Raw genomic sequence first — 15,348 nt, 5'->3', positions numbered from 1 at the left:
GAGTCAATGTTACTAAATGTTTTTTAGGGGTGTCAAGGTTATTTATTTTACTATAATTAATTTCTCTCTAAAAGAAGAGCTGCTCTACATTTATATATAAATACATACTTATTTATCATATGTTTAATGCCCAATATCAGCATGATTTTGGCATGATCCATTTGACGTAGGGTGATTCGTAAACGGCAATGGGCGTCGGGACGCAAGAATCAATCGTTTCATCTCGTATGTCATATTGGATAACAACTAACGTGGATGTTTCGCGATGTCACGACAGAAAAACTAGCATTTTCTTTTGTTCCTCCATGACGGGTTCCGTCAGATCTGTAAAGTTGACCAATAAGAAATGCTTCTGTACATAGCTTTCAAACATGGCGAAACGAAAGAGAGAGACAATGGTATTGATACTGCTAGTTGTAATTATGCAATGGAGGAAAGGTTCATGGAGCTAATGACAACAATACTCCTGCCTTTATGATGTTTCCTTGAGTGACTACCACAACAGTGTGAAAAAGATACTGCATATGCTGGTGAACGACCTGGTGAGCACTGGATTTAACATTAAGCTAACATGCCGCTTCAGCAATTTGTTTACGCTCTTGTTTCCGGAAGTGAGTCACTAGTTTCGCCTTATTTGTGACATCACGCACGTCATTAAAGAGAGCAAACGATGATTGGTCGGGAAGCAACGCACAGTCAGCCATGTTTCTTGTCCATGACATGACAAGAATTAAGGAGTCAAAATCACATAATCTGACGCAGTGACTATCGTAACAGACACAAAATACCATGTAGTCTGAACCTGGCATAATAATATTTAGTCTATTCTTTGGCACTGTACCCTTTGCCTTGATCAGCTACTTTTTAGCCGATGTTGTCGGGTAATATTCTCAGGGAAGCTCTGGAATGTTACTTGTTTGAGTAAAATTGTAGTGTTTTTGTTATACAACATTTTAACTGTATTGCCTTTTTCCTTTACCTTTTTCACCCAGTATAAAGGGGATTTTATTTTCTGGATCATCAAAAGCCCTGAATTATGATAATCTTAACAGATCATTTTGTTTAATATTAATTCAAACCATTTTAATTTCTATAAAAATGGCATGAATTTTTTCAAGAAAATTTGATATGTTTTATATAACTTTCAACAATATAAATTCTAACAATCCCCTGGAGTACGTTCACGGATGTGTCAGGTTGAGAACCCTTGCCCTGTATGATGGAGTCATAACCCACTACATTATTTTCAGATGAAATGTGTTTGATGTGTTGTTTTGTTATTTATCAATCCAAACCTCTGGGGTAATGAGCAGCGTAAAAGCCCCGCTTGTGAAGAGCGAGCACCTCATGTGGTTCTCTAATTTGTGACGCTACTCACTCTTATCATGAGGACTGCTTTCCTGATGTCACGCACACCGTCATAGACGAGGCGAGAGGCGTCGATGAACTCATTCTCCTCGAATGGCTGCGGGGGGCTGGTGCTAAGAGCCTCGATGGCGACCTCAACCTGCTCTGCAAAGCGCGGCATCACTGATGGGAAAAAAAGGACGTAGAGTATTGAGGTGAACAAGAGCCTGAGAGAAAGCAAAAACAGAAAGAAAGATACACAGAAAAAAAAAAAACTTTTTGAAAAAGGGATTACACGCATCCCTCAAAAGCCAGCCTTTCCCTCAGGTGCCAAACATATCAGAGAAAAGACAGAGTGAGAGGTGAGAAAAATGGAGAATATGTGATCTTAAGAAGCTAAGTGTCGAAATTCAGGCAAGCATGTCTATTTCTGCCATCTTCTCCCTGTCAGTCTGGCCCGAGGACATGGAATGCATTGGGAGAGGAAGACGAGAAAATGTCACCCTGAAAATGTGAAAAGGGTGCCCTAAGTCTGCAAATTAACCACTTCGCCTTGATGGGAACATATGACCACAAGTGAGACCTCTTTAACCCAATAAAAAAATAATAATCAGGTAACACTTTACAATAAGGTTCCATTAGTTACTGTTTGTTAATGCATTAACTAACATTAATTACTATAACAATGGGCAAGCAATACATTTGTTACTATATTTATAAAAAAAACAACAACTGTTAGTTCATGTTAGCTTGGATCAATTAAAAGATATACAACTTTTTATTTTAATAATGTTTTAGTAAATGTTGAAATTAATATGAACTAAGATTAATAATTTGCCTCAGAAGCTTTTTTTTTACTAATATACTATATAATTTAACTAGTGTTAACGAGTGGAACCTTATTGTAAAGTGTTTCCAAAAATCGTTCCTAAGTAACGGGTAGCGAGATCTTCCCCCGCCACTAAACGCTGGCTGTAATAAGGGATTATTTGACGAACAAGAGTTGAATACGAACAATGTTGACATACATTGACTGAGTGCAGCTGGAGGGTTGGGAAAGGTCCGCTAATGTGACATTAGTTTGATCTGTTTTTCTGATGAGCCATATTTCAGCGTTTACACTGAACAAATATGTTTGGACCACTTAACCTTAGCGTAACCGTTTTGACAAAAATCCTTACGGCTAATGCTGCATAGAGGCAGTGAATGAAGACTTTTAAGTCAATTACATTTTGGTGAAATGTCAATATAAAATGTTAAAAGCATTTTAGAGGGATCCGACAATGCTGTTATGAATCATGAGCTTTAAACTTTGGTGACTCCAGAGCAAAAAATATGCTCATTACTTTGGACTGTATTCAACAAGTACCTTCCTTTGTGCTCCACAGCCCACCGATTCACACTCAACCTCTGGACCTGACACCGAATGACCTGTCTGCCTACTCAGAAGAAGTGGCCAAGCACATCAAGGGAGTAATATCCAAAATGATGTAAAAGTTGTGTGTTTCCATGGCAATGTCACTAGTGGAGGGAAAATGTATTGTGATCTAACCCTGACATCAAGTCAAGCTCATATCAACGTCTGGGACTACTTGGTGGTTGATGAAAAAAATATGGGCACGGCAAAAGCTTCGTATTAAACCCTTGAGCAAACTCCAAAGTGATGCTCTTAAAATATTCAACACATGTATCGAGGAGAGGAGGAGGAACTGGGATATTATGACCCAAGATACACTTCTCCCTGGGGAAGGTGGGTCTTGTGAGGACACTTCTGTGACAAGAAAATTTTAGAGTGTTGTCATCAACCATCTAACCAAATCCTTGCGCAGAGAGCCAATCACAATAATAGCGGATGCAGATTTTGAAGAAAAGACCGGTTATGAGATTTCTGATGGTTTTGATTACAGGCATCCGACTTGAGATTGACTTAAAAGGGGACCAGTGAAGGATCCATTTTGACAGCCATTTTGCCTATTTGCCTTCTAAAATGGACAATTTCAGAATGTCTATCGGCTAATACAGAAAAGGTTAGATTTGAATTTCAAATGAACACATAAGAAATACAAAATTATGCAAAACATTCAAAAAGGTGCGGTAAAGTCTTTTTATTTGATTTCCTTTATTCTTTCCAACCCAGTCTTGCTTTAACACATATTTAATTCATTTTAATACACTTATTGGAGAGGCGTAAAATGAGCTTTAGGGAATTTTGCTGCGACTTTTAAATAGAAATATTTAAATGTTCTTCAAGCCATTAATGAGTAAAGTTGCTGCTAGTGAGGAGCAAATTGAACTCAGACCAGTGAGACATGATGAAAGGAGCTAATGTAAAAACCATGTTGGAAGGGATTATTTTCTTAAAGTGTTTAACGCCAGATAAAGCAAGCAGTCAGATATGTTCTATGAGCCTTCAAATGTTTTTATTTTTTTTTATTTTGAGACAGCGTTTTGAATTCTATAAAACATGTTTAAACTGGGTTTTATTTCGAGAGGCTGAGGTCAGACAAGCCTAATGGTCTCAAAATGAAATACTGGAAAACGCAATGAGACATTCCTAATGCTAATAGGCCCTACAAAACACTGCAAGTAATTCGAAGTGGAGAACAAATTCATTTGAAAACAATGAGGTCACTAGTAGTTTGGTTTCATTTACATTTTGCCCAGGCTATGGAATTAGTTAGCACTGCCCTTTCTTCGGGATCCGTATTTCTTTCTTTCCTCTGATTTCTTTTTTAGGAACAAACTATTGGACTCATTGTAGCGGGCAGGCATGGACTAATTATATTATTCTTGTTGCTTTGCATGCCTCCTGTGTCTCACCATGCAGACTCTTGGGTCGTGATATGCTGAGGAATAACATTTTGTGGGGTCATTTGGCTGTATGAAATCATTGCTGTTTTTAGTACCTGAGCAAACATGCCCTTCAACCTGTCAGTGAAACACTATATTTACCATAAAAATCATGTGTGAGTCTATGTGTGTGTGTTAGACGGGGGGCCGTGATTAGGTGGCCACATTTCATCTCTGCATGGTCACCCTTTTGTCATGAGCCCTACTCACTCTGCCATACACTATGACATTATTGCAACTCATGCCTTCTTCTTGGCACTATTACATCTGCCATATTTCTCATTTTTAATCTACTGGGGGGCTGAACATAACCTTAATGATGGGGTAATTTTTCCCACATGAAGATTAGTTCGGATTGGAGAAGGGATTGGAAAGGATAAAGAGAGAGGGGAAAGTCATCATGGGTTTGCTATTAGACTATTGATTTTCAGGCTCAAGGACACGATTCGAGATTCGTGGGTGCTATGTGCTGAAGGTCTTTCAACGGTGTATCTTTATAGAGCTTTGGACCAGCTGCACTTTTGTTATATTTACACTGCCTTGGGATGATAAAAAAGGCCAGGATAAAGTTTGGTATTTGTCTACTGATAAGGAACCAAACCAAAAAGTTGAAGAAATTGAAAAGAAGTGGCAGGCACTTTTGAGGAAATGGAACAGCTAGTTTTTTTTGTTTTTTTTTACAAAGTTAGTGAATAGTAAGAATGATGGTCTGACTTTTTGTTGAGAGTGATTGAAATGAAGACAAAAAGTCTGTCCGGGCTGACACATTTGGAAACAAACCATTTCCCCCCCCCCCCCCCCCCCCCCCCCCCCCCTTAATGTGGACAAGCATAAAACTAAGTCCAAACTAGAAATCAATACCTGCAGTTTAACTCCCATTGCCACAAGAACACTATGCTTGGGAATTAGCTCCATTATTAAACTGATAAAGCCACTTAGTTTGGTAGCAAAAATCCTAATTAAATGGAATACACATTCAAATGCTATACGCTTCTATTATACTAATTCGCTAACCTCGACATTACGCCTGGCCCAAACCTTCAAACTTTAAAAAATTAATTTACATTTTGCGTGCCAAGTCTTGTGCAATAATGAAAGTTCTAGAATAATCAATGCTGCAATGCTTTATGGTTCAATTCCATTTATGTGGTGGCACCATGTCCGTCATTTAAATTCACAGGGCCTCAGACTAAATTTTTATGGGTGGCCCTCCCTCCCTTGGGCCTAATGAGAAGACTATTTCACAGAAGAACTCAGTGGGTCCCTCTCATCAAAGGGCCTGGAACAACTTTCCCTGACGACAGCCCTGGGTGGCACCAGCATCCCAAAACAAAGACGGAAAGAGGGGAAAAAGCAAAATCTGACAAAAAGAACCGCCTCATCAAAGTGAATACAGAGAAGGTGAGAGCCAGTCTGGGCGTCCAGCCCTTTCACAATTCAATTATCACTCTCAATCAAGCATGTAGATATCCCTCTTTATTTTACTGAAGCAACTAGCATTACAGTTTTCCATTCAAGCTGAATGAGCATTAACTGTTCAACTTGTGATTTCCGGAAAATAGTTTGCTAGTTTTAAACAAAAAAAGACTAATACGTTTTTTTTTTTTTTTTGACTGAAGGCAGTAATGAAATGTAGGATACTGTATTGTGTTTGGTTCTTATTAAGTCTCTAATAGCTCTAATAAAGGAGGAGATACAATGATGAAATTAATTTATGCAATTAAACAATTTTTCATATGTTGCAGCGGATAAGTTACATTAAGTACATGTATCTCACTGTACAGAACCCTAATACAGATAGTGGTATCAATTTTTTTGAGATTTTTGGTAGAGATTTTTTTAATAATACAATACACAAAAAGGAGATCATTTCTCAAGAATGAATTGCACCCACTTATAGGAATGAGGTATATCCTGATACAGTGCAAACACACCAACACAATCTAATCTGAAAGTGTCTCAATTGCTGGTGGTTAGACCTCAATTCAAGGTCTAACCACCAAACTACTCATTGTCACATCACTTTGACTTTGTTTGATAGTTTCATTTAAATATTCTAGTGATGTTAAGAAACAAAAACCTTTATAGGGCATATGAGTAGAAGATGATGAGAAGAACCAATAAAGATCAATTTGGAAACATTATGACTCCATTTTAATCTTCAGTTGGTCAGACGTCACAAATATGCATTTTTTTGCCCTTAGCTATCAAACTAGCTGTAATATGATTAAAGTGGTAATTTCATAATACTGCAGTATATACCATAAAAGCAGGACTATTATTTTCTTCCTCTCATATAGCGCTTCCTCTTCTAAACAAAGCACACTGTCAGAATAGTCTAATGTAATGTTTTAGACAGAACAAGGGAGGCAGGACAAAACGCTGCCACCAGAATAATATTTTGAGTGCTCATTTTCTAGCCACCCTCCATTTGTTGATTCCAAACAATTGTAGAAGTGCATTTAAATGGAACAACTACATCAAAAAGTGTCAGGTGAGATGTTTCTTACACATTAACACCTAAAATAGCAGCCTTTTTTGCTTTCTGTCAGATATTGTGACTTGAAAGCATTGGGAAAAAGCTATGCACAAATCTCTGCATTACTTGGTATGTTTTGGCCCTCGGCCTTGTCTGTCAGAGTCTAAATTACCACCTCCTGAATGCTGGCACTAGACTGTGAAAGGTGGAGGGGTTGGGGGAAAACAGATGAAAAATGAATGAGCAAAGGATGAGTGCCAGAGGAGGGAACAGGTGGTATCTCCGGCCTCACCATCTTTTCTCATCTGTCTACCCCCTCTCCTCTAACTTCCTTCTTCCAAGAGCTTCCTGGTCTCCTCTGTCCATCTGTCCCCATCTCTACCATAAGTTCATGCCTTTGTGAGCATAAGATAAGTTCAGGACCCAGGTGTGTTTGTGATCTTTCTCACCAGTCTCAGAGAGGAGTTTGATGGACTCAAGAACACGCTCAGTGTAAACGCCAGGTTCATAGTTCTCCATCTCAGCATTAATAATGTGCACCACTCGAGCGGCTCGGCCCCGGATCGCCCCGGCTGTCCTATCCAGTGTGTCCACGTCCCCCTCCTGCAGGGCGATCACACATTTATTCACATCCTCCAGAATGTGGTTCTCTGTGGATAGATGAGATAGAAAATAATAATTGATAACACTTCCAAGCATTATTGTTGTCCAATAACAAGTCACATTTAACATTTTTTAAAGCATTACAAAAAAAAAAAGAAAGAACGAAAAAAGCATGTAAAGTAGCAATTAAAAAAAAAAAATATCTACCCTTTAAAGAGGCCCAATAAAGTCTTGATTTTGTTTTTGGGGTCTAATAGAACGGTTTACATGCTTGGATGCTTAAAACCCCCCATTATTTTGCACATATTTTGCATTGTTGCAGCACCTCTCTTCCCAGTCTGTCAGTAATTCTCTGCTTAGTTCCAGTCCCAATGAAGCCCCTTCTTCCGAAAAGCTCCAAGTGTGCTCTAATTGGTCAGCTGGACCAGTGTATTGTGATTGGTCATTTTTCGAAAATCAAGTTTCAACACTCTACAAATGCAACTCAACCAGGTCCTTCTCCTTTTTTGCGTATGCATTGGTCGATAATTATTTTAAATGAGGAATATGAGTGTGACGTGTACTTCACCGGAAGAAACTCAAAGCTACCATTTGAGGGAGTTCAGAAACAGTGCTTACTGATATAGAGAATAACTCCCTTTGGACTGGACTTTGTGCTTTGTAAATCTGCAGACCTTTTTTAATGCTGAAACTTAAAAAAATAAAAGAAATAAAAATAAAAAAAAACCCATAATAGGTCCTATTTAAAGTATAAAAAAAATGATAATTTGCAATTTTAAGGCGAGACACTACAGGTGAATAGGAAATAATTAGTAAGCAGTAAATTAGTAATAATAATAAGCAGATATCAGAATAACTAGCAGATATCACCATGAAACTTTCCCAGTTAATTACCTACATTAAGATGAGGAAAAAAATGTATTATCATTTTTCTGTAATTTGATGTTTAAATATGCAAATTAGGCATTATCTAATTAAATATGCATATAATTAATTATTTTCATATATTTTAATAAACAAAATCTGAGTATTTGACAAAGGCAGGTTCAAAATTACTTTTTTTTCATTGGTTTAACATATTAGATGGTAAAACAATTACAGAGGGATTTATGGATATCTACTTTTGTTATCCTGTAAATCAGAATATACTGTCAATAGCCTTAAAAAATGATTTTCGCCATGTTTTTTGGAATGAAATGTTATATAAATCAGGCTAGGAATAATATATTTACAAATCCCTCTGTAAATATCTTCATAATATAACTAGGTACAAGACTGAAAAGTTTGGTAGGTGCTACTTAACAGGAGATTTTGGACTTGGAGTATGAGAGAAAAAGTAATTTTGAGAAAACGGCTTTAAAGATTTATATTGTAAAACGAGATTGCACATTTAGCGTTAAATCCCCCCTTTCCCTTTCACGATTGGTTGCTGATAAAAAGGAAATGACCATATTTGGATCTGACAGCATTGTACAGGAGAGAGAGAGCTTTCTAATGGTGTGTCTGATGACAGGGTGCCGGCAGCGATCGCGGAGCAGCATAATGATTTAGAATGCCAACTTTTGATGAATTTAGGTGAAATCTACAGACGCAAATGGACAAAGTGTGGTAAAATGAAGACCTAATTGTGTATTTCGGACTTTTTTTCACCACAAGTCTGAAAGAAGACATGTTATTGAAGATAAATATCCCAAAATGTCAAAATTGACCAGTGAAAAAAAACCTGATGTTTTTGCCTGCCGTGTCTCGCATTAAATAAAAAAATACAACATATAATAAATATACTTTTTTGTGGGGGAAAAAAAGCATGGACTTTGACGAAATACTTAAAGGAGCTGTATGTAAGAAATTTATTTAAATGAATCATAAAATGGCCCTGATATGTCACTAGACATTAAGAAATCATGTTCATTTCAAATACTTATATCATTGACAACAGTAGTCCGGCCAGGATATTGTCATTTAAAAAGTGAAGTTGTAGCCCTCAACTGATGTTGATGTTGTCATGTTGTGTTTTGGTCTGATGCGTCACCCTCCACCTATCTACCAATCACGAAGTCAGTAGTGTTGCGGCATCCGGGTTGCCAGCTCTGCTCTTGTTACCACAGCTGCAGCTACAAACATGTCGGAATCGAATAAAAAAAAGAGTCTAACGTTGCGAATCAGATAAACTGATGAACTCATAAACTCGTTATGAATCCGAAATACTTCGTGACAAAGTCCGAAATAAAACAAGGATCTGTATAGGAGATGCCTTTGAAAGATGGAGACGGCTGAAAGCGGAGAAGAATTTCTGGACAGGTAAGATTCATCTATGTTTGGCTGACTTGTACTTGATGTAAATGGACATTTCAAATATTCATGACAGTCGAACAAAGTTATGCATGTTTGTGCAAAGTAACGTTACGTTAGCTCATATGGAGGAGGTGGGTCATCGAATTGGAAGCACTATAGGCGCAATTCCACGGTAGAATAACTTTTTCTAACGTCCATAACACCAATGAAAAGCACATTGTAGCCTATGATGTGAATAATGTGTCCCACTTGGAACGTTTTGTAGCCTACTTGTTTATCATGCAATTTCTACAGCCAAAAATAGTAGAATGACATGTAATCTTTCACATCACATATTTTAGCGTTATGGACGTGTACTGCAGAGTAAGTAAAAAAATACAGCTGGTCGCTTTCACTTATAGTGTCAGCTAAATGAATAGCTGTATCTTTGATATCGATTACACACAGTGACCGAGGCTCGTGCTTGTACTTACGTTAATGACAGATACCTACCGTTAGTATACTAACAGCTACTGTTCTAACAATGTACTGTCACATACGAGCGTACATCTTTACTATTATATTTGGCTAATCGCCATTAGTAAATTGTTGCGATATATAATTACTTTGCAAAACATCTCTCATTTGAAGCATAAACATAATTTAACAGAAAAAAAAAAAAAAAAAACTTAGCCTACTGTGTAGTACTCGTCACTTGCCATTGGAAGCTTCTTGTAGCAGCCTACGTTCCTGCTGTATCCTGCAGCCTATCTGGCAACCTCGAGTCAGGGAGGAGGGAGAGGGGATACACCGCTCTACAGTAATTTGAAAGTGATTGCAGTACCAGTTTTGGCCACAATCCTAAATACTGCTACTTTCAATCACCCATGAACACCATGGCTCTGTATTTTGGAGCATGTGCTCTAACTGCTCCGACATTCTCCTAAAACTACTTGCAATACAACAGACCAAAAGCTTTCAAACTGCTTCTCTGGGTTGACCTCATTAAACACTGGTTTCCTAATGAGGGTGTTATTTGTCTCCTGTTCTGATAAGAGCCTTCTTTAAGTAGCTTAGAAAAAAAAATGCTTTGTTTATCTTATTTCTTTATGGCAACTGGTCAAAAGCGCACTGCCTTAAATGATCTATAAGCAGATATATTTAGATTTATTTTAGATAAAGCAGTGCAGCTGAATAACAAGGAATGATGAGGCTAAACCAAATGAAGGGGGGGGGGGGGGCATAATTACAGTATTCTTTTTCAACAGATTCAAGAAAACCTAGTCAGATGTCCTTGTATAGCACATATGCACAATTATTAAAAAGATCTTCAGCCTACAATTTAATTTCCTTTTCCATGTAAAAGTATTGATGATGTCCCTGCTCTTGCACAACACACTGTTTACATCTTTCCTGTGAAAGAAATGACATGAAATTGATCTCTTTGCAAGCAGAAAAGATCAATTATATCTGAATTTTAGAAGCATATGCAGGGCTCAACAATAAAGATGGCCATGAGCCAATGTGAGAGCGTTTCGGGTCAGTTGACAGATCTGTCACATGTCTCATTGAGCCAGTTCTGTATTGTAAATATGTTTTGTGTTGGCTGATCATATACTGTATTTGCTTTGTATGCCTTGTAAATTAATTTATTTTTTGTCACTAAAATATGCAGTTACCTAAGTAGTCATGAGCAGAGTAGATTGGGAAAATATTTTTGTTGATATTTCTTTCTGACTTTCTGACACATACAAAAATATGTTGCTAAAAATGTATATTTCTTTTGCATCCAGTGAAAATGTTGACAGGGCAAGTACTAATCTCAAACACTGTTCCGACCAGACCAAATTTTCAGGAAATCATAATCATAATAATAATAATAAATCCTTATTGTTGAATCCTGAAATGTTTTATTAGCAGATTTGCAAACAAATATTTCCAAACTGGAATGCACTGCTTACAGTTTCTGGACAACAGGAGGTGGGATGCATACCAATATTTCCTCCTGCTTCGTTTCATACAGCCCACATAGACCTGTCAGATATACAAAGGATCTGGCCCACAGCAACCAGGATTTCATTTATTCATTTGCTGTGTATTTAGTATTGACTTATAGTATTGATAGTTTTTGTGCCGGATCCAGATAGGATATACACAGTATCCAGCAAAATATTGCAAAGAAAGAGCATTTGATGAGAGCCAGGTTTAGCTAAGGTGGAAGGTGAGACTGAAGTTGGTGTGCCTCGTTTGCAATAAAAAGAACCGTGGGAATTAAATAATTTCATTGATACATTGATTACAAGATGAAAAACATAAGTTAAACAAGATTACCTTATTCATCAGCAAAAATGGGTGAACTATCAGAACAAAAACCTCTCCATACCAGCAGTTTAATTATATTCTACACTAGGCAAGGTGTTTAAGCCTATATATATATATATATATATATATATATATATATATATATATATATATATATATATATATATATACATTAGGGCTGTGAATCTTTGGGTAGGCAGCGAATCGATTCGATTCACGATTCATAGGTTTTCGATTCGATTCAAGAACGATTTTTGCAAATTCAGAAAGATTCGATTCAATGCGATTCACATTAAAATTCGATGCGATTCGAATAATTCGATTCGATTCTTATTTTTTTTATATGCATTCATAGGATTATTTAAATGCTTCCCCCAATGGGTCTTAGTCAGGGTGTGAATTATACAGCTGCCTTAGGGGGTCAGAGTGGGGAAAAAAAAAAATATTACGACATTTTGTCTATTGTTAACGTTAGTTCATGTTAGTTTTTAATGATTCTATTATTATAAAAAATATTTCCAAAGCCTATAAATTAGCATTTGTAAAAATGTAAACCAAGATTTAAAAAGGCTTTAAAAGTATAGTTAGTTCATCATGCTAACTATTTTGTAGGAACACAACCTTAAAGTGTTCCAGGTACATTAAACATCCTTCCATTGTGAGACTAAAAATACCATGAACTTTCCCAACTGAACTTTTACTAACGTTTCGTCATGGAATAGCTACTCTTTGTTCTCTTTATCCGACTGAACATTTTCCTTGTGGTTCTGAAAGAAAACGCGCCGGGTGTCTACTCGTGCTATAGTAACGATTCCGAATGCAACTTTAATGCGCATCTGATTGATGGATAAACCACGCGCTCTTATTTCAGTGTAAATAATGTTGTAGTTATTTCATCAGTTCAGTTTAACGACATTATTTACATTTCATTCATCATTCATGATTAATCGGAAGCGTGTGCGTTTTAGACACCTATTATACGTTTTATCTTTCCATGTAATAAATGCGCACCCTTGAATAAGTGGGGTTTTACTTTAACTGCTGAGGACGGGTATGACCCATTTCCATAAAACTTCAGTATCTTATCTTAAAGAAAATAACGGTGACGTTTCCACGCAACGAGCGCGTTGTTTCATAGCAGTGCCAGCGCAATGATATGGCAGCTTTATCAATGGCTTGCTTTCTCGATAGAGAGCTGTCATCTGCTCATCTGCTCACCAATGGCTGTCCTGAGGAGAGCCCAAACATAGACTGCTCAAAAATCTGTAGATGAGAGCTATTTGGGACCGAGCGCGAGCGAAATCCAGTGAAAGATGGTAAGAGTGCAGCGAGTATGTGAGAGCTGTGAGGACGCGAAATGACGCCGCACAACGCCTCAATTCGCGCATGTAGTCATTTAATGTTTATATGTTTTAAAGCACTGAATCGATATAGAATCGCAAATTATTCGATTCTTAGCATTTTAAATCGAATATTGACCGAAATAAACGATTCACGATTCGAAATACATGTTTCAAGATCGATGCATATGCATCGTCAGGATTTGTAATGTGCCATGGACAAAAAAAGTAACACAATGTAAGTAAAGCAAGGCTACACATACAAAGGGTCATAATTGTTCATATTTAAGTTAAATTGTATGGCCATTCAGATTCCTATTCAGTGTTCTGTTCTCCATCTGTTAGTAAGATGGACATTACCATTCAAGATAATGGGATTTTGATGGTGGAGGCAGCTGACATTTTAGAGTGTCCATTATAAAGTGGGAAACATAGACATTGCTATATTCTACCACCGTACTCTGTGTAGAGAGTTTAGATGTCAAGAGGAGGATGATGGACATTCACATAAAAAAAAAAAAAATATATATATATATATATATATATATACTTAAAATGTTCTTAACCCCTTACCAGTCGCCCCCCTTTTTGGCAATCGAGTGCAAAATGACATACCCATAATAAAATGGTTGTTGCTAAGGAGTCCTTCTGACTATACACAAAACCAAGGTATCATTTAAAAGCTAACACTTGACAGTTTACTGTGAAAAACTCAGAATTGCTCTAGCAATTACTAATAGAGAGATAAAGCAGCTCAAAAACAATGCACAATTTTTTTGAATGTAAAATTCGGGATCACCAGGGATCCCTGCGGCTCAAGGGGCTAAAGACTTAAAATGTTGTAACTGTATGAAGCCAGAATGGTTGCTTGATTTACTGTTCACCAACAGGCAGCAAGTACTCAAGTGGTGATCTCACAAAAACATGTACCACAGTTTCACAGACAAGGCTTAAGCCTATATTCCCAGACTTAACTGGATGTTTGAGCTATTAATCTGAAAGCAAAATGCGCTGACATATCTTAAAATATGTCAGTGCCATTGTTTAGTCTCAAGATCCACACCAGTAATCTTTTTTCTAAGACATGTTTATAAAAGCTAATGATAATTATAATGTCCTAATTGAAATAAGGCCTAATCCTGGCTTAATGTAAGCCATGGCCATAATGGTCTGCCAAACCAGGCCATACTAACCCACATACACTGTAGCTTAAGCACCCTGTTTGTTCACTTATTATTATTATTATTATGCAGGTGTTTGTAATATATAGAAACAGGAGAAAGAAAATATATATTTTTTTTTTAATTGACCGGTCATTGACAAGCAGTCAATGATTTGGACCTCTGATCTGTGCAATCTGTTTCCATTTTGTGTAATCTGTTTCCAGTTTTACCTGAAACGGACAGGAAGTCATCAACGGAAGTGATGTCATCTACGGCCTCAGTAAGAATGCGCACTTGCTTCTCCCACTGGTCCTTGAAAACATCCATGTTGTCCTGAGCCACCTTGCTTTGAGGGCGTGCGGCCAAGGTCAGGGCTGCATTAATTACCTGTGTGAGGAGCATAACGGTATAATTCTGAACCTTACCAAAACTCAAGAACAACTACAAAAGTAACTGTTCAAATGGTTGTGTGAATCCAATTGTAGTTGTTTTTTACTAGCCAGAACTCCCAAGACATTGGAGTCAAACCATGTGCATGTTTTAAATCAAAATGCAAATGATTAATTATTAATCCTTTTAAACCTATAATCCTCAGAATACTTGCTGCTTTGACAACTTTGAGTCATATGATGATTAATATAATCTAAAGATCTCTTGTTGATAAAGGGTTGCTACTGTAGAGTCAGATTTGTCTTTGTCAAATTATCTTAGCAGCTTGTAACAGTACTCAGAGGAAACAATCTTGAACATCTCACAATTACTTCCAGAGATTTTTTGTGTTAGCTTCACTTGCAGGGTCACTCACAATGTGAGATCTGTTAGAGTTTGACTTCAGTGAAAATGTTACTTGAATCTTAATACCTCAATTCTACTGGAACCTTTAATTCCAGTCCAACCTTGCACATACTCAATTCAGTACATGGCGAGGGCAGATGTCTTTCTGACACTTATTAAGAAGGACTGGTTAGGG

General features: G+C 37.2%; 1 protein-coding gene across 2 annotated transcripts in view; it reads right to left on the bottom strand.

Annotated features, from left to right (window-relative positions):
- ctnna2 (catenin (cadherin-associated protein), alpha 2) overlaps window positions 1-15,348 on the bottom strand; it is a 583,061-nt gene that overhangs the window by 18,168 nt on the left and 549,545 nt on the right. For both annotated transcript variants that reach the window (XM_077246418.1, XM_077246419.1), the window contains 3 exons: window positions 14,609-14,765; window positions 7,126-7,326; window positions 1,379-1,530 (listed from right to left, as the gene is read on the bottom strand). In XM_077246418.1, coding sequence (XP_077102533.1) covers window positions 1,379-1,530; window positions 7,126-7,326; window positions 14,609-14,765 — 510 coding nt within the window. The remainder of the gene's footprint in view (window positions 1-1,378; window positions 1,531-7,125; window positions 7,327-14,608; window positions 14,766-15,348) is intronic.

Source organism: Siphateles boraxobius, unplaced genomic scaffold, assembly GCF_051911475.1.
Source record: "Siphateles boraxobius isolate OS27281-9 unplaced genomic scaffold, OSU_SipBor_1 29, whole genome shotgun sequence".
Classification (NCBI taxonomy): Eukaryota; Metazoa; Chordata; class Actinopteri; order Cypriniformes; family Leuciscidae; genus Siphateles; species Siphateles boraxobius.
The sequence above is the reverse complement of the archived record's forward strand: the minus strand, read 5'-3'. Positions and strand labels throughout refer to the sequence as shown.